This window comes from Ciconia boyciana, chromosome 12, assembly GCF_034638445.1.
Source record: "Ciconia boyciana chromosome 12, ASM3463844v1, whole genome shotgun sequence".
Classification (NCBI taxonomy): Eukaryota; Metazoa; Chordata; class Aves; order Ciconiiformes; family Ciconiidae; genus Ciconia; species Ciconia boyciana.
The window spans coordinates 19,809,661-19,832,641 of NC_132945.1; the positions used below are offsets into that span (position 1 = coordinate 19,809,661).

General features: G+C 39.3%; 1 protein-coding gene across 3 annotated transcripts in view; it reads left to right on the forward strand.

Annotated features, from left to right (window-relative positions):
- The first annotated feature begins 431 nt into the window (after positions 1 to 431).
- The window catches only part of LOC140658338 (phosphatidylinositol-binding clathrin assembly protein-like), a 33,969-nt gene continuing 11,419 nt past the window's right edge, over positions 432 to 22,981 (forward strand). For 2 of the 3 annotated variants that reach the window (XM_072876602.1, XM_072876603.1), the window contains exons 1-11: positions 432 to 977; positions 9,005 to 9,147; positions 11,602 to 11,677; positions 12,537 to 12,639; positions 12,826 to 12,919; positions 13,022 to 13,133; positions 14,216 to 14,322; positions 14,941 to 14,982; positions 19,445 to 19,530; positions 20,618 to 20,741; positions 22,621 to 22,757. In XM_072876602.1, the coding sequence (XP_072732703.1) occupies positions 848 to 977; positions 9,005 to 9,147; positions 11,602 to 11,677; positions 12,537 to 12,639; positions 12,826 to 12,919; positions 13,022 to 13,133; positions 14,216 to 14,322; positions 14,941 to 14,982; positions 19,445 to 19,530; positions 20,618 to 20,741; positions 22,621 to 22,757 (1,154 nt within the window). In that variant the 5' untranslated portion in view covers positions 432 to 847. The remainder of the gene's footprint in view (positions 978 to 9,004; positions 9,148 to 11,601; positions 11,678 to 12,536; positions 12,640 to 12,825; positions 12,920 to 13,021; positions 13,134 to 14,215; positions 14,323 to 14,940; positions 14,983 to 19,444; positions 19,531 to 20,617; positions 20,742 to 22,620; positions 22,758 to 22,981) is intronic. The other variant, XM_072876605.1, reaches the window with a different exon arrangement.

Sequence of the window (22,981 nt, forward strand, 5' to 3'; positions counted from 1 at the left end):
TCGTTTCCTCCGCCGCTCTGACAGCCCGCGGCCGCGCCGGTCCGCCGGCGGTGCTTCTCTGAGGGCAGGAAACGCCACGGCGACGGAGAAGTTGTTATTTTTTTCTTTTCAATCCACCCAAAGCACAAAGAGCTGGCGGAGGAGGAGGCGGCTCACGCCGCGGGGCGGAGACCCCCCGCGCTGCTGGCGGTCCCCGCCAGCGGGGACACCTGAGGCCCCTGCGGGAGGGACGGCCCCGCTCCCGGCCGCCAAACGCTCCCTGACGTCGCCTGTGACGGAGGAGCCCCGCAGGGCACGCGGAGGGCGGCTTCCCGCCACAGGCCACGCGCGCCCGCCCGGGGGGCGACAGCGCGCGCCGCAGAGCGCCGCCCGACCCTCCGGCGCGGGGCGGGCGCGCGGGGCGGGCGCGAGGGGCGGGGGCGAGGCGGGCGGTCACCTGACGCCGCCGCCGCCGCGGCCGCCGCCATTTTGTCTGGGAGCGTAAATGTGAAAGGGAAAGCCGGAGCGCAGCCCGCGGAAGGCGGCAGAGCGGAGCGGGGCCGGGCGCGGCACAGCCGAGCCGGCGGGGCCGGGAGGCGAGGGGTCGCCGCCGCCGCAGCAGCGCAGAGCAGCGCGGGGTCTGCGGGAAGAGCCCCCGTCGCGGCGGCGGTCGAGAGGAGCCGGTGAGGCGGAGCCCGGCGAGGACTCCCCTGTCGCCCTCGCCGGCGTCGCATCGGAGGGGGTTGCCGGCGCCCGTCCCCCGGGAGGCTCCGCTCGCCCCTCGGCCGCGGGGGAGCCGCTGCCCCGGCCTTGCTGCCCGCCGCGGCGGGTCCGCGGGGGGGGAGCCGCCGCCAGGGCCGCGCCGACGATGTCGGGGCAGTCGATCACCGACCGCATCACGGCGGCGCAGCACAGTGTCACCGGCTCGGCCGTCACCAAAGCCGTCTGCAAGGCGACGACCCACGAGGTGATGGGCCCCAAGAAGAAGCACCTGGACTGTGAGTAGGACCCCGCGGTGGCCGCCTGCGGCCTGCGCCCCGCGGCGGGGGCGGGGGGTGGCCGGGGCGGGCCCGCGGTCCGCCCGCCGGGCAGCCGCCTTGAGCCCCGGGGCAGCCGGTCGTGGCCTCTCTCCCCCCTGCTGCGGGCGGTGCGGGGCGGAGGGGCGGTGAGAGCCGAGCGCCGGCGCTGGCACCTGGGAGGGGGGGGATGTCGCGTAAAGCTGGGTGAACCTGACCGGTTTGCTCTCCAAAACTTACTTCACACGTGGAGGGAGTGAGCTTTGTAACACCCTGTCGCGCCTGGGAAACAAAAGTATTCTAACCTTGTGAACTCTTCCCGATGAGCGCTTCTTAGTTTATGTGCTCTGGGTACAGTAGTGCTTATTAATCCGGCACCTGGGGAAAAGGTGGGTCAAGTGGTGTGGTTTTACTGTTGTGAGCGAGAAGTTAAGTTTTTAAGCACTCTTCCGCCCTTCTGTGCATCTGGTGGAGTGCAGCCGTTTAAGTATTTCTAACGTTTCCCGAAATACCATAGCTTTCTGTCTTACGGCTCTTGAAACGAGGTAAAAAGATTTGAAACGAGGTAAAGGAAAGGGCGAAAGCAGACCAACATATCTCTCGAGAATGAGAGTATGTTGCCGCTGATATATTTAAATTTAACATGTTAAAACTCCTTTCTGTATACCAAAAGATGCAGAAAGCTACCCTTGATATTTGTGAAAGTATCGGTGGTGTTGCTTTGCTTCAGGTTTTAGTAACTGGGTAGCAATTGAAGTTAGTTTGACTGCTTGAAAGTGCAGTGAACGCTTCAGACCTTGTACATGGTGCAGTATATGCGTTCACCACCTATTAAAAGTGAAGTAAGTGTGTGTGTTTCCATTAGGCAGAGGAAAGAAGACACGAAGCTTTATGCTGGTTTCTTCAAAGTCAACGGAGCAGGCTGGTAGTTTTGCAGGACTCGTTCAAGTTGGTGGTACTAAGGAGGGTCTGCTGTTCAAGCTCTTGGAAGAAGCGTGCTCAGTTATTGTTTGAGGATAGTTTGGCTCTCTGATGCTGTGGCACTCGTCTGTTAATATAGACTTGTGTGAGAGCTGTTGATGTGGATTGAATGGTTAAAAACAACCAAATCTATATCTCATTTATTATTGATCTGAATGGGTGGAATCCAGCTACAGTAGTGAATATTGCAGCTACTGTGTTGAAATTAAAAGCCTTAAAACTAGGTAACTGACAATTTATTTTTTAAAGATACCTTTTTAAAGTTACCTTATTTTATTTTGTCTTGTGTTCTGTCTGTGGTAGAACAACTTAATGAGGTAACTCTTGAGTCCAGAAATGGCAACATAACAGGAAGCCAGAAAGTGGTGACAGCTTGCTCAATAGTTTGAAAGCTTCTGAAACTCAAAAGATGCAGTGTATTGTTTGAAAATATTCTTAAAATAATGTCATCTCCTGTAAGTTACCCTCACAAAATAAGAAAATGGAAACCTGTAAAAACTATTAACTTGAGAACAGCATAAACTGAGGTTGCCTTTTGACTATCAAATTCCTTTGAATATCTTCTCATACAAACCTATTTAGCGCTGTCAGTCTCCTGAAGGTCCCCTTCTGTGCCAGATGAGTTCTGTGTTTTGGTGTAATTCACTTTCTCAGACTTTGGTCTGAGACAAACAAAAAGCTTGTTGTTCTGAAATAGTGGAATGCTTTGGTGGGGTGGGGAAAAAAAGATGTGAAATACAGTACCACAAATATCTCTCTAAGGGGTTAAAAAGAAAATCCCAATTAACATTCTCCAGTCTTCATTGAGCATACCCAGGCGCTGCTTTTCAAACATCTGCAAGCCTCTGCCAGGCACTTCTTCTTTTTTTCACTTGTACATAAACTTACTTGTATTACCTGCTTGCATTTAAGATACCAGCTTAAATACTGTATCTCTGGAAAAATCACACAATGTATTTTCAAAGATACAGTGCGAGTACTTTCCAATTTAAGTAAATTATGAAGGAAAACATAGCTTGGATTTAATGCAAAACACTGCTAGTTGCACCTTGGTCACTACATGTGTGTGTCATTCAAAATGCTACACCATCTGGTATTACTTGTAATTGCTGCTCAAGAAAAAGCTTCACCAAGAACACGTTTTTGAGAGTTGCTGTAGTTGTATCAGGGATCGTGGAGGAGTATCAGTTTGTGCACTCTGTTCAGATTAATTTTTAAAATCCCCTTGTTGCCAAGTTTCCTCAGCAAGAAAAACTATAATATTACAATATGGGTATTTACGGGAAGATGTTACACGTGCAGTGTGTGAACTAGTATTTAAGAGTCTTGGGTTTTGTCTGGCTACTTACTGCTGAGCAGTATAGTCATATTTTTCTTGAAGAGTGAAAAAAACCCACACAAAAAAAACCCTGTAAGCAATATCAATGGGAATACTTGGGGTTTTTTCCTTTTAAAGTAGGTCACGGTGTCCTAAATAAGTCAGCAGATCTATTTCTGTAGTATTTTGTAATATTTTAGGATAACATAAAATGTTATACAGAGGCTGATCTGTTCTCTTAGTGGAGCACCTGAAGGTCTTGTCTCTTCTTCTCAAGTGTGGGTTCTCTCACTTCCCCTCAGCCTCCTGATTTTGGGTTGCAGTGGAGTGGGGCTAGATTATGCTTTTGGTGACATATCTCTTCTTGGCTAACTATTGAAAAGCCATAATAAAAAAAGAATAAATTAAAGCTGTAGCCAAGTTGGTAACTGGGAGAGTAGACTTGTGTGTAGACCAAAATTTAGGAAAATACAAACCCCTAAATTAATTGCATCTTAAACTTCTAAATGGACACAGTAATAAAGGAAAAAAAACAACTTCTGTTTAACTTGTATACAGTCTGCTTAAGAAGCACAGGGGAGAGGAAAAGAGTTAATGTTACTCATCAAAACTTAAAACTCCTATACATATGCAAGCTTTGGAAATCTTGTAAGAAGTGGTAATTCAGGTACTGTAAAATTGTATTATGTAACAGAATTAGGCTCTTAAGACTTTTGCTTTAGGAGAAAGTTCAGGTCTCCACCAAATCAGCACAAACTTTTAAGTTTTGCCAATAATATCAAATTATGACTGTCACAGCTTTGGGTTGTTTTTGTATCTGCCCGTTCTTACTTTTGGCAGCTAGGGCTCATGACTGTCGGGTGAGTGCTGATGCAGTGTGGTTCTTGCAGAGATATGTAAGTTGTGGTACAGTGTGAAGAAATACTTTTGAACTCTTCCACAGGCAGTAAGGTGGCTGTCTTTAATTTGAAGCTCTTTAGTAATCTGTGGTGCTTTTCAATATAGTAATTGAGGATATTTACTTGAACAAAAAAAAAATAGTTAACGTTTTTGTAATCTATAAATGTGGTTTTTATTTAGAAATTGTGTAAGGCTTTTCAAAAAACTTTATGGGCCATCGTGTATCCTTGTTTAGTGGGGGAGTGGGACAGAATAGCTGAATTGCTTTGCTTCTGATAAAGTAACTCTAAGTTCAGATTTAGCTATTATGTAAATGAAACTTAAAGATTGCTATCAAATCTGCACTGTAAGAGCACACGGGCATAAAAATGTTTGTATCAGTCAGGTGCTATCTTTTAATTAAGTGTTCCAGCAAGAATTGTTGCATCCCTTAGGCTATATTGAGAAACTTCGCTGAAATGGCTCTTCTGTTTTATGTTTTTGTAATCTAGAGTTTATGGTACAACTTCCAAAAAGAAAATATAATTTTGTTTCAAGACTGCTGGGATTAAGGAAAGTAGTCTTAATTCTTATGTCCGTCTCAGTGCAGCTTCAGTCCTGTGACAAAGTGGAAGAAATACAGAAATATTAAACCATTATGGTTGTCTTTAACTTATGTATTTACAATACCCTTGAGAGAGAGATTCCTGAATCAAGAAAATTATTACTTTCTTGTTACTTGAAAGCTGAAAAGTATGTCAGTTTTTGTCAGTGCCTGGCTGAGAATTTTCAAAAAACCTGATATATTTTTTTAATATCTGGATTTATGCATGCTGTTCTCAGAAGAGCTGTATGGTTTCATAGATGATGTGCCAGTATTTCAGATGAGCTGTGGAAGAGAAATCCTCAGTACTCTTCTAGGCAGTAAGATTTCCACAGCTCTTCCAGGCTGCTTGAAAACAGCTATGGTACTCTTCTGGTTTAAAGCTGTTTAATTTTTTTCTTTTTTTTTCTGTGTGATGTTAACATGTTTCTAAATTCCATTCTAGAAATAGCACCACAGTTTCACTTGCAGTTGAAACGATTCTTCTGGGTAATTGGCAAAATGCTTTGAGTTCTAAAGTGTTTATCTAAGTAGTGCGATAAGAAAGAGCATCACTTGCCCTACACGTTTTGTTCCAGTTTTTGCTGCCAACATCCATATCACAGTTGCCCAGCTGTCAGTCTCTCAGGTGCATGTGTTCCTTTATACTTCCAGATGTGTATGGTGTTAATAGCCTTTTCCTCCTTTGCTGCCAGCTGTAACAGATCCATACAGTTGTTTCTATGTAGATATTCCAATTGCAGACTTAGACGAATCATATTAGAGAAATGACACATGCTTTTTTGTTATGTATCTCAATTGCTAGAATTCAAATGTGATGCTAGCTTTATTATTACTAGTTGTAAAATAATAATAATAAAAAATTTGTCCTGAATAGCCTTATTAAAGAGTCTTTTTAAACGTAGGTTGTTGCAAAACACTCTTAGGAAAGGCCAGTTTTGGCCTATAAAAATGCACTGAGATTTTTCTTTTTCCACTGTTCATTCTTGGTTTAGTATTTTGGAGACATTTTGTTTGCCTAAGCATGTGTTCTTCAGTATTGGCTTATGTGTTTGTGCATTCAAGGAGATTTTGAAACCAGAGACGACAATTGTGGTAGGTGCCCTCAATAAAAATGGTCTTCAGGGGAGCCAGTATGTGTCATCTTCAGCACATGTCTAAAGTGCATGGGACTTGCAGCTCACTTGGGTCCTCTAACCTCAAGCACAGCTTGAATTAGGCTCTGAGTAGCCCTACATAATGTGAAATATTTCCTTTCGGTTGCCTTTTAAAATGGTCAGGCTCACATCTTACAGAAGCAAGTAGCACGTGCTGGAAAACCTTACTAGCACTTTTCCAGAATTACTGGAACTGCACTTTTCAATCGCATGGAACCACACTTGTGGAATAAAATGGTAGCATAAGAGCTTTTCTCTAATGCACCAGAGGTCTATCAACTTCCACTCTGTTACTGTCACTTGACAGAAGACTTCTTTTAGTCTTGTGTACCAAAATAGAAGGCAGTTGCTCCCTTCTGAAGGTAGACATCTGGATGGCTTTTTGTGGTAGTAAACCTTTATGGTGGCATGATAAGCCAAGGCTTTTTTTACCGATGTGTGGCTTAAGGAGAGGTGGTCAGTTGCAGCAGTTGATATAGTTACTAACAGTAGGATTTCTGTCACGTTGTGCCTGAGCAGCACTATAGGAACACATTTGATAACCTGCCTTAGACATGAGTATGTGCACGGTATCTCCCAGGTGTTCAGCATCATCTTAGGGTCTACTGGAACATCTGCTGGTAGACCTTAGCTGGAGGGAAGGTGACAAGATTGAAATCTCTGTGGAGAGTGCTGGCAAAAAGTGAATGAAATTGGCTTGGCTAATTTAACTTGAGCGCAGAAAGTTGTTTGTTTTTAACCTGGATCTTCCCTCCCAGTTTCATCAATAATAAGCACTCTTAATATTAAAAATCTTCAGTGAAGAATTTGGCTTGCTTAGTGGTCATGTGAAGGAAAAGGAATTTGTGCAGAAATAATATTTTCGATAGGCTATCTGTGTGGTCTTTGACTTCAGCAGATCAATGGAATTTCTTTAACTGTTACCTAGTAGTAATGTTATAGGTATTGCTCTGTACAGTTTGTGGGGGTTTTGTTCATTATTTTTTTGGTTGGTTGGTTTTTGTAAACTGAGAATAGGAATTATGACTTGTAACAGTTCTGTAACATTTCTGTGCTGGTTACAGACGCTTCAAGTACATGAAGAATACTGAGCAAGATCTAGCAGATCTTCATAATGCTTGCTTATAAACTGATTGGATTTAGGAAGACTTATTTGCCTTAATGTGTTTTGAGAGAATTACTTAGGAATGTCATAACAAAGTTCTCGTTCACTAGATGAGGCTGTTGAATTAAAATTCAGGTTCTCCCTATGTATAAATTCTAGAATTGGGACTTGCTTCGTTTTATGGGGCAATAATTGTTTATGGACTGTTTGGACTTTGAGAAATTTTAAAGTACTTCTTAATTTGACACAGTGTCTGACGATGATACAGCCGTGAGTGGTGAGCAGCATCTATCAAATGACTTGTTTTTGAGTATGTTCACATTTGTAAATACTGAAATATTTTAATACTACTCAACAGTAAGGTTTTGATGTATAGCTTGCTTAAAACTTATTTTCAGGGCTCTTCTTTTTGTGCAGTTATTTCAGCGTTTTTGTGTGTTGCTAATAAGGATGGAGGTTTTCATCCCAACTTGCATGTTTTGTACATATTTGGAAACCCTTGATATCAGACTGAAATTAGTAACTTGCTAGAATTTGCATTTTATAGCTTTCTACCTCAGCAAGATACTATCTAAAACTCTTTACTCTGTTAAAATTACTCTGGTTATTAAATTATTCTAAACAGTGGTCCTTAATCAAAGGACTTTATGTTCTTAATAAACAGACCATTAATTAAGATACATCTGTAATATATTCTGTGCACTAGAACAGATAAAAATTCTAAGTGCAGTATTTCTATGGCATATTTTGTCCTAAACTATCAGTCTGTGATCTCTAAGTTCATGTTTAAATTGCTTATTATAACGTAGTCTGTCCTGTACCTACCGGTAATAATATGAATAAGTTGGCCATTTCAGTGGTGCCAACACCTCAGTACTCAGTTGTTGCCCAACTTCCCAAGAACCTACCCTTCTTCAAGTACTTACACACACAAACCACGTAAACAGCAATGCTGCTCTGCAGCCAACAGGCTGCTCACAGGCTTGGCTTAAATAAGAGGCCACAAAGGAAGCTTTTCAAACTAGATGTTTGTTTTACTGGCCTTGCCCAGTCCTTAAGGTGTACTTTGATCACACCCGAGCCAAATTTAGCTTAGAGAGAGAATAAATGTCTAATGTGCATGTCTTGAGGGGTTTAGAATAGTTCTGGATTCAGTTCTTTGCTCTCTTCTCAGCAAGTGCGTTCACTAGCATTCTCAGGCAGGCTTTTTTCCCATGTATCTGCTGGAGCCTCTTCTGGTTTTGTACCAGTACTCAGGCAGAGACTTGAAGCTCCCTGTCTCTGACCTCCCAAGTTAATGTTCTACTATTGAGTTTATAATCAGTCTTGGACACAAAGAGCTTTTTTATACAAAAGCCTGAGACCTGCCATGATCCACCACAAAATACTTAGTAGGTTGGTGATTGGGTTAATTTAGCTAAGTGGAAAGGTGTGTAGATGCAAATTCTTGCTCTTAATTCTTATAGAAAAGAGGCTTATTATAGGTTTGTAGCATCTCATTTGCTGTCATGTGTGTCAGTACTCACGCTTAGGTTGGAGTTGCAGGGTATTTGCTGTCTGTTGATCTCAAGAAGTATAGATGTTTCAGCTTTTCCTTGCTTCTCTGATTTGTTTGTTTGTTTTTGTTAGATTGAGTGGCTTCAGGCATTGAGCATCCAGAAGTTCTGCACTGGCTTTCGGACAATAATTCGGGCATAGAGTTTCTAGTGGAGCAGGTTATTTATTTATGAGATATTGGGGCTCCATAAAATTATTGAAATGCCTTTGAAGTTCATACTTGGAGCCTTTCAGTAAAATGCAGTGAATTTGACCAAGGAATGTGAAATAGCTCAATTATTTCTTAAACAAAGAACCGAAGTTAATGCTTCCAGTATGAATTTTCAGTGTAAAACCACAAAATAATGTGATGATCCTCTTTGAGCATATAGCTCATTGTAATGCTTTGATTTTTTTTCTTTAATTTAGATCTAATACAGTGCACAAATGAAATGAATGTGAATATTCCGCAGTTGGCAGACATGCTCTTTGAGAGAACTGCAAACAGTAGCTGGGTTGTAGTGTTCAAAGCTCTAATTACAACACACCACCTCATGATGTATGGAAACGAGGTAAGACATGATTAGTTCTATTAAAGCCTCCTTGACAGTGTTTTAAAAAATTGTCTTAATCTATGAAGCATTAGATATGTACTTCAATTTTTCAAAGGTCTTTGTTTTTCCTCTGCTGATGGCTGTAAAGTACTTCTCCAGAGAAGAATATATTCCTTCATTATTTCAGTACTAAAATGTATCAGTGTTTGCAATTTACCTTTAGGTATCTGGGTTGGACTGTTAGGGAATAATGAGTGACCTTTCTAGAATAAAGACATGAAAAACTTCTGATGAGCTGTACTTCGTTAGGCTCGTGCTTATCAGTAAGAGCACAGCAAAAGAGTCTTGTTAGCACTCCATAAATGTGCAGCCAACCTATTAACAGATAAGATACTTACTAAAGGGGGGAGGAATATGGTGGCTAGAATATTTGATCTTGCAGATCGTCATCTAATGGTACAAATCTTCATATGTTGTTGCCATTACCAATCCTCTGAAATAGGTTTCTACTGCATTTAGTTCACTTAAATTATTTCATCACTATTTATGAAAAGCTTCCCAGACAATAACATGGCATTAGAAATGTAGCCTCTCTTACACAGTCCTTCTGTTAAAAGCTAAACTTTGTCTTGGTCAGATGACAGTTTAGTCCTGAACTCATGTGTAGTCATTCTCCTATTAAATGACTGTTGAATACTGGTAATATTGAAATTATGATTCTTAAAGGTACTGCTTCCAGCCATTAAACTGCTCTGAAAACTTAAGTGTTGCCTCCTCTCTCCAAAGCTCTGTGAACTTAGTTGAAATGACCTGTAAAACATAGTGTGCTTTTTGTTAACACTTCCTCAAGTTATTTATGTGCTTAAATTGTAGTTTCAACACATAATAGGCTGAAATTAGAGGATAATACGAAGTAAAATTCACTGCTTGGAATTCACTACCTATTCCAAGTATCACACTGAAACTTGAAAGGAAAAAAAGCCAACAACTGAACCATAGAAAAAAAATCAAAACTCAGTGTGGGGGCTACCAGTCAGTATCTGTTTGCCCATGCAGCGTTTTGTAGTGGCAGAAGAGTTGAATTTTTATGTCTGTACCAAAACCGCTCCTCAGCTTTGAATGGGTGCATTTGAAACTTAAAAAAAAGTTCCTTTATACCTGCTGAGATAATGTGGCTGGAACGCTAGTTCTGAAATTTCAGGTGGAACTCTTCGCTCTTCTAATACATTAAAAGAGGCCTTTTTCTTAAACAGATAAAAAATTGTCAGATGTTGGCCTTCTATTTTAAGTACAGGTAGATATAGCATAAGGTCAAAATGTTGTCTGAGCTATCACTGTCTTGCAGTTTCTCGTTCAACATGACTGTCTGTTTCTTGTGATGAAGTTTTGGGTGAAACAGGTTAAAACTCCTCTCACCTGTGCATTGTGCAATGCAAGACCCCTGACATCTGGAGAGTGAGAGTTAGTCTTGGCCCTTTTAAAATGAGATTCAGAACAGTAGCTAATTTCGAGATGTTTATAGACAGCTTTTGAATATTACTGTTCTGTTTCTGATCATGTTCCAATTGTTTTTCTTCTATATCTCTTTGAATACAGTACTAAGATGTACAAAGACCAGATAAACCGACTGGAAAACAGAATAAGAAGTTAAAACAGTTCCAGAACTGTTGGTAGGCAAGCTGCGTGTTGTAGACTTGTGTGAACTCCGTAGCTATAGACTGAGAACACATACAGAGTTACTGATGAGGTGGTACATGACAAGTTGGGGGATCATTTGGGCCCCTTGGAAGGTGAAAGTACTGCTTTCAGTTTAAATAGTACTTGTGAGAAGAATTTTCTTGTTGCTGTGCTAAGCCCTCATTACAATTCCAAAGAGCAGGTGCTGTACTGAGCCTGACTGAAAAAATGCTAGTTCTGCGGAGCCCGGTGGTCCAAACCTGGCAGACAGGTGGATTTCCACCATGAAGGGTGAAGGAACAGGCCCTGCGTGCTGTGGCAGCAGAAGGATTCAGCTCAAAGATGTAACAAGTCCCTTAAGCTATATTGATCATGATCCTCTTTTATGGACTAAAACACATACAAAGAAGCAAGAAAGTCAAGAAATTACAATCAAAGGAGATCTATGTGGAACAGTGGCAGAGAAACTTTTAAAACTACCTTGCTGTCTGGATGTGTTTGTCTCTTGCATTATTTATGGAGCCAGCTATTATTTGTCAAAACTTAAATATTGTTTAGTCGGATCACTGCATTATATATATTTTTATATATATATAATTATAATTTCTGTGCTGCTGCTCACCACAGTTCCAGAAGCATTAAGTTTTCCTTTAAATTTTTTCCTTTTAACTAATTTTCTATTGATCATAGAGGTTACTAGATACAGTTACAAGGTAAGTGTAGTTTTCTTGTAATATGCTTAAATGTTCTGACTCTTGCAACAATGATATTCTCAACTTTTTTCTTCACCAACAGCGCTTTATCCAGTATCTTGCATCCCGAAACACTTTGTTCAATTTAAATAACTACCTGGACAAAAGTGCCATGCAGGGTAAGGATCTTTCACTGAAGGAAATAACTCTACTGCTCTTTTGCTCTGTGGTAACGCCTGTGTCGGTGCACTCCAGGAGGCAAATGACATTTAAATGGAAGGGTGTTACAATTTATATTGCGTGAGGCACCAAAGAATGTCCGACCAAGAATGTAGACGCAAGGAAAGTGAGATTCTGAGTTACCTAGCTGAGTGCTAGAAATTTGTCTGTAATGTATGTATCATGCACATACACAGCTATAAATTTTAAATAGTGAACTCTTAACACTGACTAGAATAAACCTGATGAATATTAGCACAATGATCTATTTTTGCCGTTGCATTTTAGTGTCTCAGGAGTAAATGTTTACTGTTAAGGTGCATGGAATGGTAGCTAGGATGTGCTGTATAAATAGTGAGAACTTCTTCAAATCTCTGAGAAGTCTTTTAATTACTTGCCCATGGTAGAAAACATTTTTGGGTCTCTGTGGTTTTTGAGGCATTGCAGATAAGTTATCAAAGTCTTCAGCATTTTACTAGGAATACATTTTTAGTCTGATTTCAAGAACATCTTAGTAAGAGCAGCTTGGTTCTTGCCTAATATTTTATGCTTGGTTCTTGCCTAATATTTTAATGTGTTTAGGTTTTTATTCTCATAATTGCAATGAATGCTTTTTCCTAATCTTAGCAAGTTAGGAAGAAACTGTAACATAATGTTTCAAGGTGAAAAATAGTGACTCTCAAGACTCTGGAAAGTGCGTATGGAGCGTTTTTTATGCAAGTTGATGTAAAATGGGCTAGTAGGATAATAGTTCTTGAAAATAACTTAAAAGAAGCTGTACCCCTTCAAAATGTCTGACTTAAAATGCTTAATTTTTAGGCTATGATATGTCTACCTTCATTAGGCGATATAGCAGATACTTGAATGAAAAAGCACTTTCATATAGACTTGTAGCAGTTGACTTCACCAAAATGAAAAGAGGGTAAGATTGTTACTGCTTCTTTTGTTTGGTGTTTCATGCAGGGGGAGGGGAGGGAAATGCCAGTTGTTCTTGAGCTTATTGTAGATTGGTGTTCCTTTTGGCCCTTTGAAGCAATATAGTATTGTTGAAACAGCATAATATGCTGAGGTCTCTTGGTAACTTATAAATGTGTCTTCTACTCTGTAGGATAGATGGAGTGATGAGAACCATGAATGCTGAAAAACTTCTGAAAACCCTTCCAATCATACAGAACCAGCTTGATGCACTCCTTGATTTTGATGTAAGTACTTTAAGCTCAGTGTTAGGTAACACTCTCATTTTGAAGTGAGAGTTTCATTATTTTATTAAATACTAATTTACTTTCTCATTGCTTTCTACACAGGCAAATCCAAATGAACTAACAAATGGTGTTATAAATGCTGCCTTTATGCTCCTCTTTAAAGATTCCATTAGACTTTTTGCAGCATACAATGAGGGGATTATTAATCTTTTAGGTATGTGAGAATTTTTTTTTAGCTTTTAAACTTTCGTGAAAGATGTTGAGAGAACTAAAGAATATAGACAATTTCTGACTGCAATTTCCTAATAAATTCTCTGCTCCATTACCATTAAATTAAGCCTGTCTTAGTTTCAGTGGTGCTTGGCATAGGCTTAAACATATGCTTCTGCCTTGGAGAATACATCTTGAAGTAGGAATTGAGATGAGAGAGTGACTGGCAAGACTAAAACAGGGATACCATAAATGCGCAGTGGATAACCTTTGGCAATTGGACTGTAAAAGTATTAGTGAGATACCTGGTATTTTGAGTATTTAGTATAGTCACAGTATTGCTGACTTCTGGTTTCCCATACTTTCTTTATAGCTTGACTAGTCCCTTTTACCTGGTACCTGAATCTGCATGAACCTAGTCGATGACATATGTAGGGTTTTTTGTTCAAGAATGGTCAGCTCTTGGCGAAGCCTTGTAATGACTGTTCAAGCAAATTTCTGAATGAAAACATCTGATCAGTTTGTCTGTTAATCCATTAGTTTTTACTCCATGAAATATCTATAAATATACACGGCAAAACCATAAAAAGTGAAGGATGTGGTTGATTCTCCTTTTGGTAGGTCAGTTCAGTGTATGTACCAGTTCAGTAGCCATTCTGAAGTCTTTTGGATATTGAGCCCATTTACAAACAGCAAAACGTATTGATACAGGGTCTAAAAATGTAAATACGTACCAGGAATATTTTCAAATGATAAAATAATTTGCCTGATTGCCAGCTAATAAGCTGACTTATTGGAAACATTCCCCTAAATACCTAATTTAACAATTGCAGTGATTCACATCCATATTTAATAAAGCTTTGCATTATATTCTAATGTACTGAAATAGAAAAATCAATGTTTTTCTATTGACTGACTTATTACAAAAGGTGTCAGGTATTCATGTAGACTTTAACATCTGAATAGCTTTGAGTTACTCCTGTCTGTTCTCTCCCTGAAGTTTGTCTCAAATTAACTTTTATAGTACTGTGTCACCTTTTTGCTGGGGAGGCTGTTATCTTACAAGAGTTTTATTTGCATCCTCAGAAAGATATTTTGATATGAAGAAGAACCAGTGCAAAGAAGGCTTGGATATTTACAAAAAATTTCTAGCCAGAATGACCAAATTGTCAGAATTCCTCAAAGTAGCAGAGGTAAATAAATCTACATCTATGGAAAGGATATCATTTAGCTGTCTGTACTGGTACAGTAGTCGATATTCATAACAACAACTTCACAAGTGGATTACTGTTTGCTTAACTTTGCTATACAAGGAAGTATTCTACAGATTAGGTATTTTAAAGATTGTATACACTCATTAACATGAAGTGAGATTCTTGGGTATCCTTTTTATTAGCCAGACAACATAGTAAACTTCCTGAAGTGTTGTTATAAATGTCATGAATGGTCCAAAATGTGTGAACTGAATGTTACAGTCTATTCAGTGCTCTCCTTTACTGTAACTGCTCAAAATGGAGTAGTTCTAGTCAGCAATGTGGGTGTTTCTAATGTTCCCCGTAAGCTTTTCTCCATGAAAAAGTTAGGCTGGATGAAAAGTCAGATTTGCTTTGAGAAGCAATTTAGTGCGCTTGCGATTTCTAAGGTGTGTTCCTAGTGAAACTTGTACCAGTTCAGAAAGTTATGAATATCCCTTTTCAATATGTTAGTTTCTATGTAACATTCAGACATCACTGTTTTTTATTTTCATTGCCACTGCATGTAGTAATGTACATTTTTTTTTTCTTCCTTTTTATTTTCTTTTGTAAACCCAGCAAGTTGGAATTGATCAGGGTGACATTCCAGATCTTACTCAGGTCAGTGTGCATATCATATTGATTAACCCAATTATTTTGTTCTTTGCGTTTTTAAAGGTTGTTGTGTATCATAGTAATCATTCATCTTGAGAATGTATTTTCTTCTGTGTATTTATATATGGGAAATATGTATGGTGACTGTTCCCATTAATTAAATGTACTCAGTACTCCCACTTTGCAGCTCTTAATAAGATTTTTTGATTGTTTGAAGCAATAAAACTCACAGAAAATATATTTCAAGAACTTATGGTTTTTATCGCAGAAGATTGACTGGCATGTAAGCCACAAGCATCTTGCCATGCCTTGAGGAAAACCTATTTCACTGTAACTTAATATCTTCTAGCACACTTAAAGATTACAGTTAGCTAGTTCAGTCAAGAATTTTTTCTTTCTCCTGAGGTCTGAATAGATTTGATGTTTCTATATCAGCACTTAATGCTGGCTTCAATATTGCTATGTGGTATGAGGGACATGCGCAATACAAGCTTGCGCTGGAACATGTAGGCTAAAAGTTGGAATGCAGGAGAGTACCTTCTAGTGAAGGTAAATTGAGGGGCAGAAAGGAGATGAGAAAGATGGCTTGACTGATGAACAGGAGATGCTGATAGTCCACAGAAGGGCACAAAGTTATTCTTTGCAAGTTACTTCAGTTCATAGGGACATTGTATTTCTAACCTAGGACCAACCCAACAGGACAGAAGTATCTGGTATTTTTTCTGTAGCACAGAGTAACCTGATGGGTAGAATAAATGGCAATCTGTCAGGACACTCGGGCAATAAACTGGGGTGCCTTAAAGGTCTAGAGTACTCAAGCTGTTTAAGTGGAGAGTGTGAAACAGTTTAATATGTAGACTTTGCACAGTCACATCTAATCCTACAGTGCCTTCACAAAATTAAATTTCATGGGTTAATCATGTAAAAATATATCTACTGTGAAGATTTGCCTAAACTTCCATCAGTGTCTTTTTAATATGGAAATCAAATCTAAACCACAGACTTCCATTGTCAGTGTTGTTCATTACTGCCTACAGTATGATTTCCATCTGAAATCCTATGTGTTACAAAGTACAAATCTCTAATACTTGCTCCTAGCAATTAATATTAACCCCTTTAAGAACTTCTAGGCCTTTGTGGTAGGAAAGAAATATGATTGTAGCCAGCAGGGTAAGAGCAGGTCATGAGTGAAAACAGTAGTTTGATGTTTTCTATTAGTGTTTGATCTTAGCATCTTACTGTGTCTTTTGATTAGTACTGCAGTATTCAGCTGGTCTGTATTATGCTCATCAAATTATACTCAAGTCTGAAGTTATACTTCACTGGGTTTGTGTGCACTTGCCCAGTTAATTGGGTCATTATAAGGCTCTTCAAAGCAGGGTTTTTTGATTTACTGAGAATAGGGGATTTAACTTCTTTTTGCTGCTCTTTATATCTGAAACTTTCAGTGTGCAAAACCCTTTATATCTACTGTTCTCACAACATTTTTTCTCATAGCTCAGCTATTTTGTTTTAAGTGCACTTAGACATGAAAGGCAACTCTTTGAACTGTGGTGGTAGATGTCAGCATCCTGTGTATTTTGACAATTTCAGTGCCACTGTTAAGCATTCCGCTTCTGTAGTAAATCTCATGGCATTTAATAAGAGTTGAATAATTGTTCATCAATTTAGTGCCACATTAAAAGAATTTGCTAAAATTTCTTAATACTAGGCTTTCACAAAAATTTGATTTTCAGTGTGCTTGTGTTTCTGAAATAAGTTCTGACAGATTAATCTCTCTTGTTTCTATTCTGGTCTACCATATTTAATTTTTTTTCCAAATAGTTTATTTACATTTCTGGTGTATATTCTGTTCTGGGATATGCATATTTCAGAGTTTCCTTAAGCTGTTCCTGACAACAATGGTTTTATGTCTTCAGAGTCTAGTTTACTATTCCTGCTGCTGTATAAGCGTTTTTCTTCCTTGATTCTAATGTTCACACTACTGCTACTTTTACCGGTTCCTATAAAGAAAATGTTTTCCTTTGTAGGTGGCGTGTTTCACAATGATGTTGCTTACTTTCTGTTTATAGCTGTTACTGTATTTTATGAATGCAACTGGGTCATTTTCCTCTGTATGGATGTTAGTCTGTCACAGATGGCTTTGGGTGGGGGAAGGGAGGCTGAGTCATAAAATACAGCCTCTTTCAAGTCATGATGTCTGTATTATGCCTGATGTCTGTATCATGATGTCTGTATGATGCCCAGCCATCTTTTCTGACATAAAACTACTAAGATCTGTTCACTTAAAATTTCATCTCTGATGTTTTGTTGGATGTCCGCAGCAATGTGAAAGTTCAGAGAAGTTACTGGTTTGTTGGTTTTAGGTTTTATGGTTGAGGGGGTTGTGTAGAGGGTTTTAGTAAGTATAGAATATGCTTTTCCATACAGATAAGTTTGAGTGGCCTTGGGAAAAAAAAAAAAATGAAAACTAGGAAAAACTTTCTGGAATTAGGGTATAGTCTCCTGCTATTAAGATTATTTTTCTAGCTATGTCATGCAATGCCTTTTGCAAACTATTGTTCCTCCTGAAAGGTAAAAGTACGGGGTTTTTTTGGTTTGTGGTTGGGTTTTTTGGGTTTGGTTTTGGTGGTGGTGACTTTTCTTTTTTGTGCCCCATACCCTTCCGGAAAGATATTTCAAAATGTTCCCCCTTAGGGTTTAGCTGTCTAGTTTGAATGCTGAATTTATTCATGACCAGTTGTTGAGGTAACTACACTGTCTTAGCTTACCTGGCTCTATTTATAGAAAGAAATATCAACTCAGGCCTTAACTTTAAAACAAGCAGTTTTATAGGATTATTCTAATTGCTTTTCTTTGCATCTCTTGTAGCTTGAATTGGCCTTCATTGAATGTGGGAAGCTAGAATTGTGCTCGTTATTTCAGAGGGGAACTTGCCAAAGCCTTGTGTGATTAATATTTTTCCTCTTTCCAGGAAATACTTTGGTCTAGCTTTTGGTACAGAAGGGCTAGCAAGGGCAATCTTGTTTTTCTTCCAAACAATGCCTGTCATATCTGTTCTACCTACTGAAAGCTGGCAAGTGGCAAGAGAGGCTTAATGTTTCTGAAACCCTGCCAGATGAGGAGGACTGAGCTGCAAGTAGATTAAAACTTTAAAGGTCTATTCCCTTCATCTGAATCTGCAGTAGGATTTGCTTCAGTTGTTTTAAGGAGTCTGGACTATGTAGTTAAAAGCCACGAGAGCAATGTGGCTAGAATAGCAAGGCAGAGAACTCTTCCAAAAGTGCTAGCCGAATTATTTTGCTTGATGGAGGTTGTTTTTATAGGGTGGTTTGGAGACATCTTACTTCCTACTAAGTCTTTGTAATCAAGATGAGTTCAAATTTATTCTGACCTTTGAAGCTGTTTCCTTTGTTATGGAAGAAGTATTTCTGTAGTGGATACAAGTATATGGCAGAAAGAAGGCAGGTTATGATTGGCACCTCTTTCTTGTTTTCTGTAGGAACCAAAGCAGCTCTGGTGTGCCTTAGTCTGTATATTTTAAACTTGCTCTTTTGTTAACTATCAGCTCAAATCTTTTGTCTTGGCTACCAAATAATGTCATGGCTGTGATCTCAAAAGTCTTGGTAAGCTTATGAGTATCGGTCACCTAAAACTCATCTAGGTGTCTCAGATCTTAGCTGATGTGTCTAGTGCCTGACTTCCTGCTGGAGTTAAGTGGTGAGAGGCCTGTTTTTTGGAATCTTCTTCATTGCTTTAACAACAGCTTAATGTTTAAAAACTTCTCATGGGTAACACTTTGGCAGGGGGGAGGGTGGCAAATCCGCCAAAAACCAACTTTATTTGAAGTGATGTTGCTAGTTTCTGATATTTTAGGCTACCAAAGGCTTTGGAGTAATTGAGTTGGTTTATTGTGTTGTCATGTGTTAAATAGCTACTCAGTCTGCAAGAGCATTGTTGGGATCACATTAGGTTTGATAAAAAAAAAAAGCAATCAAATTCAACATTCTGCTGTAGTCAAGTGTTTCTAATGCAAGCCTTTGACTGTAAATATTTGAATGGAAAGTGACTGGCTTTTTGTTGTTGGGGGGGGAAAGGGGATCAAAAATGCAAAGGCTTCGTTTTGGTACTTCTGTGAGTTTAAGGGAGTACTGTTTAATCAGCTGTGATCATTGGATTAATCTTAACATAGCAAATACTGTTGCCAAAAACAAGAATGTGGCTTGTGTACACAGAAGCAGACAGTACTCTGGGGGAGTCCTTACTCCATGTCTCTGTGGTGCCACTCCTTTCAGAGAACCACAAGTGGGTAGATAGAATTCAGGTGTGGAGGATGGCAGCAAAACCCAAAGGCACAATTATTGATGTGTGGGGTTTTGTTTGTTTTTAGTGGATGAGGAAACTAATCTGTGTACTAAACAATGATGTGTTGTTTAAAAGTATTTATAAAACACTGCTTCAACTTTAGGCACCCAGCAGCTTGCTTGAAGCACTGGAACAGCATTTGGCTTCTGTGGAGGGAAAGAAAACAAAAGAAGTCTCTGCTGCCAGCAGGTGAGCACCCAATGAATTACAATCATGCCTATACTACAGATTTGTCATCTTCGTACTAAGAATTTTCAGCGTTCAGTCATTTGGTGTTCTCCTTGAATTTTATTCACTTCAAGTACATCTTCCTAGATGTATAAATGAATCATCTAGTGAGTACTGGTCTGATAGCTTAGTCATATTTGAAACCTTGGTATGTCTGCCTGTGTCTCTGACAGACTTCTTATTATGCTGTAATAGACCAATAAGCTGGGGCCTTGTATATTATTCTTTTTAGCTTTTACTTGTTTCAAGTCCTTTGGCTTATAAGGGTTCTAAGGTATTTGGGTTTGGAGGCTCTTTTTTCCCCCAAGATAGGATGGTATTTATCTTTATTGTCAATTACCTACCTCTCAGACTGTGAATTTATCTTAACCTGCTTATAAAAGTTCTTCAGTCCCTTCTCAGAACAGCCAAATTAGCTTAGATGCTTTGTGCTGACAGGAATTGTGTTATTCTTTCTGTCAAGTACAGTATCAATATGTATGAACAGTACTTCTGACTGAAGAGTGGGAGATCTCTTTTGGCATAGGCATTCTCCCCCAGAAACACGGTAAATATTGATAAATTATCAGTGTAAGCTACATCTCTGAGTTGCTGTCTTGCTCCTCAGATTTTTTTTTTGTGAGTATCTGAGGATTCACTACCACAGTATTCTGCTAAATAGTATACTATATAAGGAATAACTTCTGTGCTTTGTTTACTGTTATATGTATAATATGCACAAACAAGCTTTCTGTGCCTCTGCTACTTGACTGGAATAGAATTCAAGTCTAGTTCTATATGACCTTAAAGAAAAAAGACAGCTGATGTGTTCACTTTCCAGTTCCTACTCGCTGAAACTTCAGGGAGTAATCCTGTGTACTCAGGCTGCTTTTTCACCAAACTCCCTCGTTACTGGGTTGTCTGCTTTTCTGTACCAGAGAGTAAGGGAAGAACAGAGTGGCGGGGGAATGACGCACAACTAGATAAGGCACCTGATGATTAAACTGTAAGTGATGTATACCTGACTGTTTTACTTAATAAAACTTCTTTTAATTATTACTGTTTTTAGAGCTAGTGCCCTATCCAGTGCTGTTTCCACACTGGCCAATACAGGAATGTCATTTAGCAGGATGGATGAGAAAGAAAAGCAGCAGGCATTGGAGGAGGAACAGGCTAGACTGCAGGCACTTAAGGTACTATATTTTTTACAAGTTTGTATTCTGAAATTTTTTTAACCAGATACAGGTGAAAACCAGAATTGGCTTAAAATAGTGTATGGTGGGGGAACTCATCTTAAGAGAGGCCAAGGCATGATTCTGTAGGATGCGGGTATGATGGCTGCCAGTGTGTGGTGACCCTTCTACCAGGAGTATGATTTGAATAGTAGGCCGCTGATAGAAATAACTTGTATTCTTCCTTACAAGAGATTGTTATTTAGCTCTAAGATTCACAAAATGAGTATACAACATTTCTAGGTTACATCTCAGCAGCTGAACATACAGCATTGCTATTGTAAGATTGATTATTGGTAGGAGGGAATTATTTTTCCCTGTGGTGTATGGAATGTGGCTTTAGTGTGATTCTTCAGTCATGTTGCTCATAATGAGAATATACACTACAGTTCTGTCCACGTTTAACTGCTCTTATTTATAATTCCATAATTTAGTTTGCAAAACTGTTTGAAATCATATGTATTTAGGTATAATTTATGGACTTTGAATAATAACACATTTGAAAGAAAATCCGTGTGTTCTCTCTTGGTTCCTTAATGCGCTTTCCTTTGCTCATTGGTACTTGTTGAGTAGTCCTCTTAGTAACATCCCTCTCAAGGCCTGAATCCTGGTCCTTCAGGTCCATTTAACCCATTTATAACACTGTTTCCTGTGAACATACATAGTGTAAAATCTTGAACAAGGCAAGATGCTTCTCTTGCTGAAAGCTAAATCCATAGTTCTGTTGTGTCCCAGGCACACGCAAGTGGGGCAGTTGGGAATTTTTCTTGTGTTGCTTTAACGTGTCTAGACACACCTAAATAAAAAAGCAACTCTGCTCATGTTATCTGGAGGCCACATTATGAGAGCCTTAAAACTATTTGGAGTGTGAAAGTAAACTTTGACAGTAATGCAGAGTTGAGTTTCATCCCTGGAGTTACCGAGGTCTATTGAAGATTCTCCACTTTTGTGACTTGGTGTAAGGCATATTTTTCAAATCAGTGTGAAGCAGGTTTTTTGCTATTAGACTACAATCTTAGTGTGCCTTGCTGTCTGCTGCTGAACTGCTTCACTTGAATCTCAGCAAGTGTTGTGATACTGTTGTTTGAGTTTTTTGGTTGGGGTTGTTTTGGTTTTTTTGGTTTTTTTTTTCAGGAGTTGCATCAGATGTCTCCCCTCTTCTGTCCCACTTCTACTATAATAGGACTTGTAGCTGCTGTAACTGAATAATTAAATTGCTTGATAGAAATTTTCATTTGGGGGACATGGAAGCTTGCAAGCTCACTCAACATTTTACTTGAGGAATGTAAGCAGTGTAAAACACACCTGTGCTGTATAAATGCAGTGGGCATATCTAGAAGTAATGAGGGATGTAAACCTAAAATTAACAATGTAAACTAATTTTATTTTGCTAGCTTAAAAGCAACACTACATGGATAGTATTAGGATGCACGTTGTCAGTCTGACTTCTGAACATCTGAATTGAACTATGAAGAGATCCTACCAGTAGAGAGAGACAGGTCTTCCTTAACAAAGGTCCATTGACCTGTTTCTCTGAGTGACTATGAAGGGAGCCTAGAGCTTGACTGGAAGTGTTTTACTTCTAGGCAGTTACAGATAGTTTAAAAAAAATTACTATTTAAATCCTGAAGTCCCACCTTGATTTTTTTAAACGCTTTGTTAAAACAAATACTCTTATCTCTAATTCAATCATCTTTCTGTTTTCAGGACTTTACAGAAGAATAACTCTTTTTTATTTATTAACACCATAATTAAAATTTCTTCTTGGAAAAGGTCTTCAGGACTGAAGGGTTTATAAAGTAATAAAACGAAAATGCAAACTGTATCTCTCATCTTTCAGGAGCAGCGATTAAGAGAGATTTCTGTAGTATCAAATTCCACTTCCACATCGGCATCCCCAAGCACCTTATCAGGAAAAAGTGTGAATACCACTGTAGCTGTTGACCTCTTTGCAGTACCAGCACCCACAACAAATAGGTGAGATACTTTGCTTTCTGAAGCAAGCAGAAGTTACTGCATTGGCCTGTAGCTCCACAATCAACTGCAAAGCACTGATGCTAGTTACTTCTCAAGTACTTTTCAAGAATAACCTTTTGCTGATGCTTTCCTGCTGTATTCACAGGAATTTTGGTATCGCTCAATAAGAAATGCTTAATCACTAGTGTTGTTTTGTGCCACTATTATTGATGGGCTACTAGTGA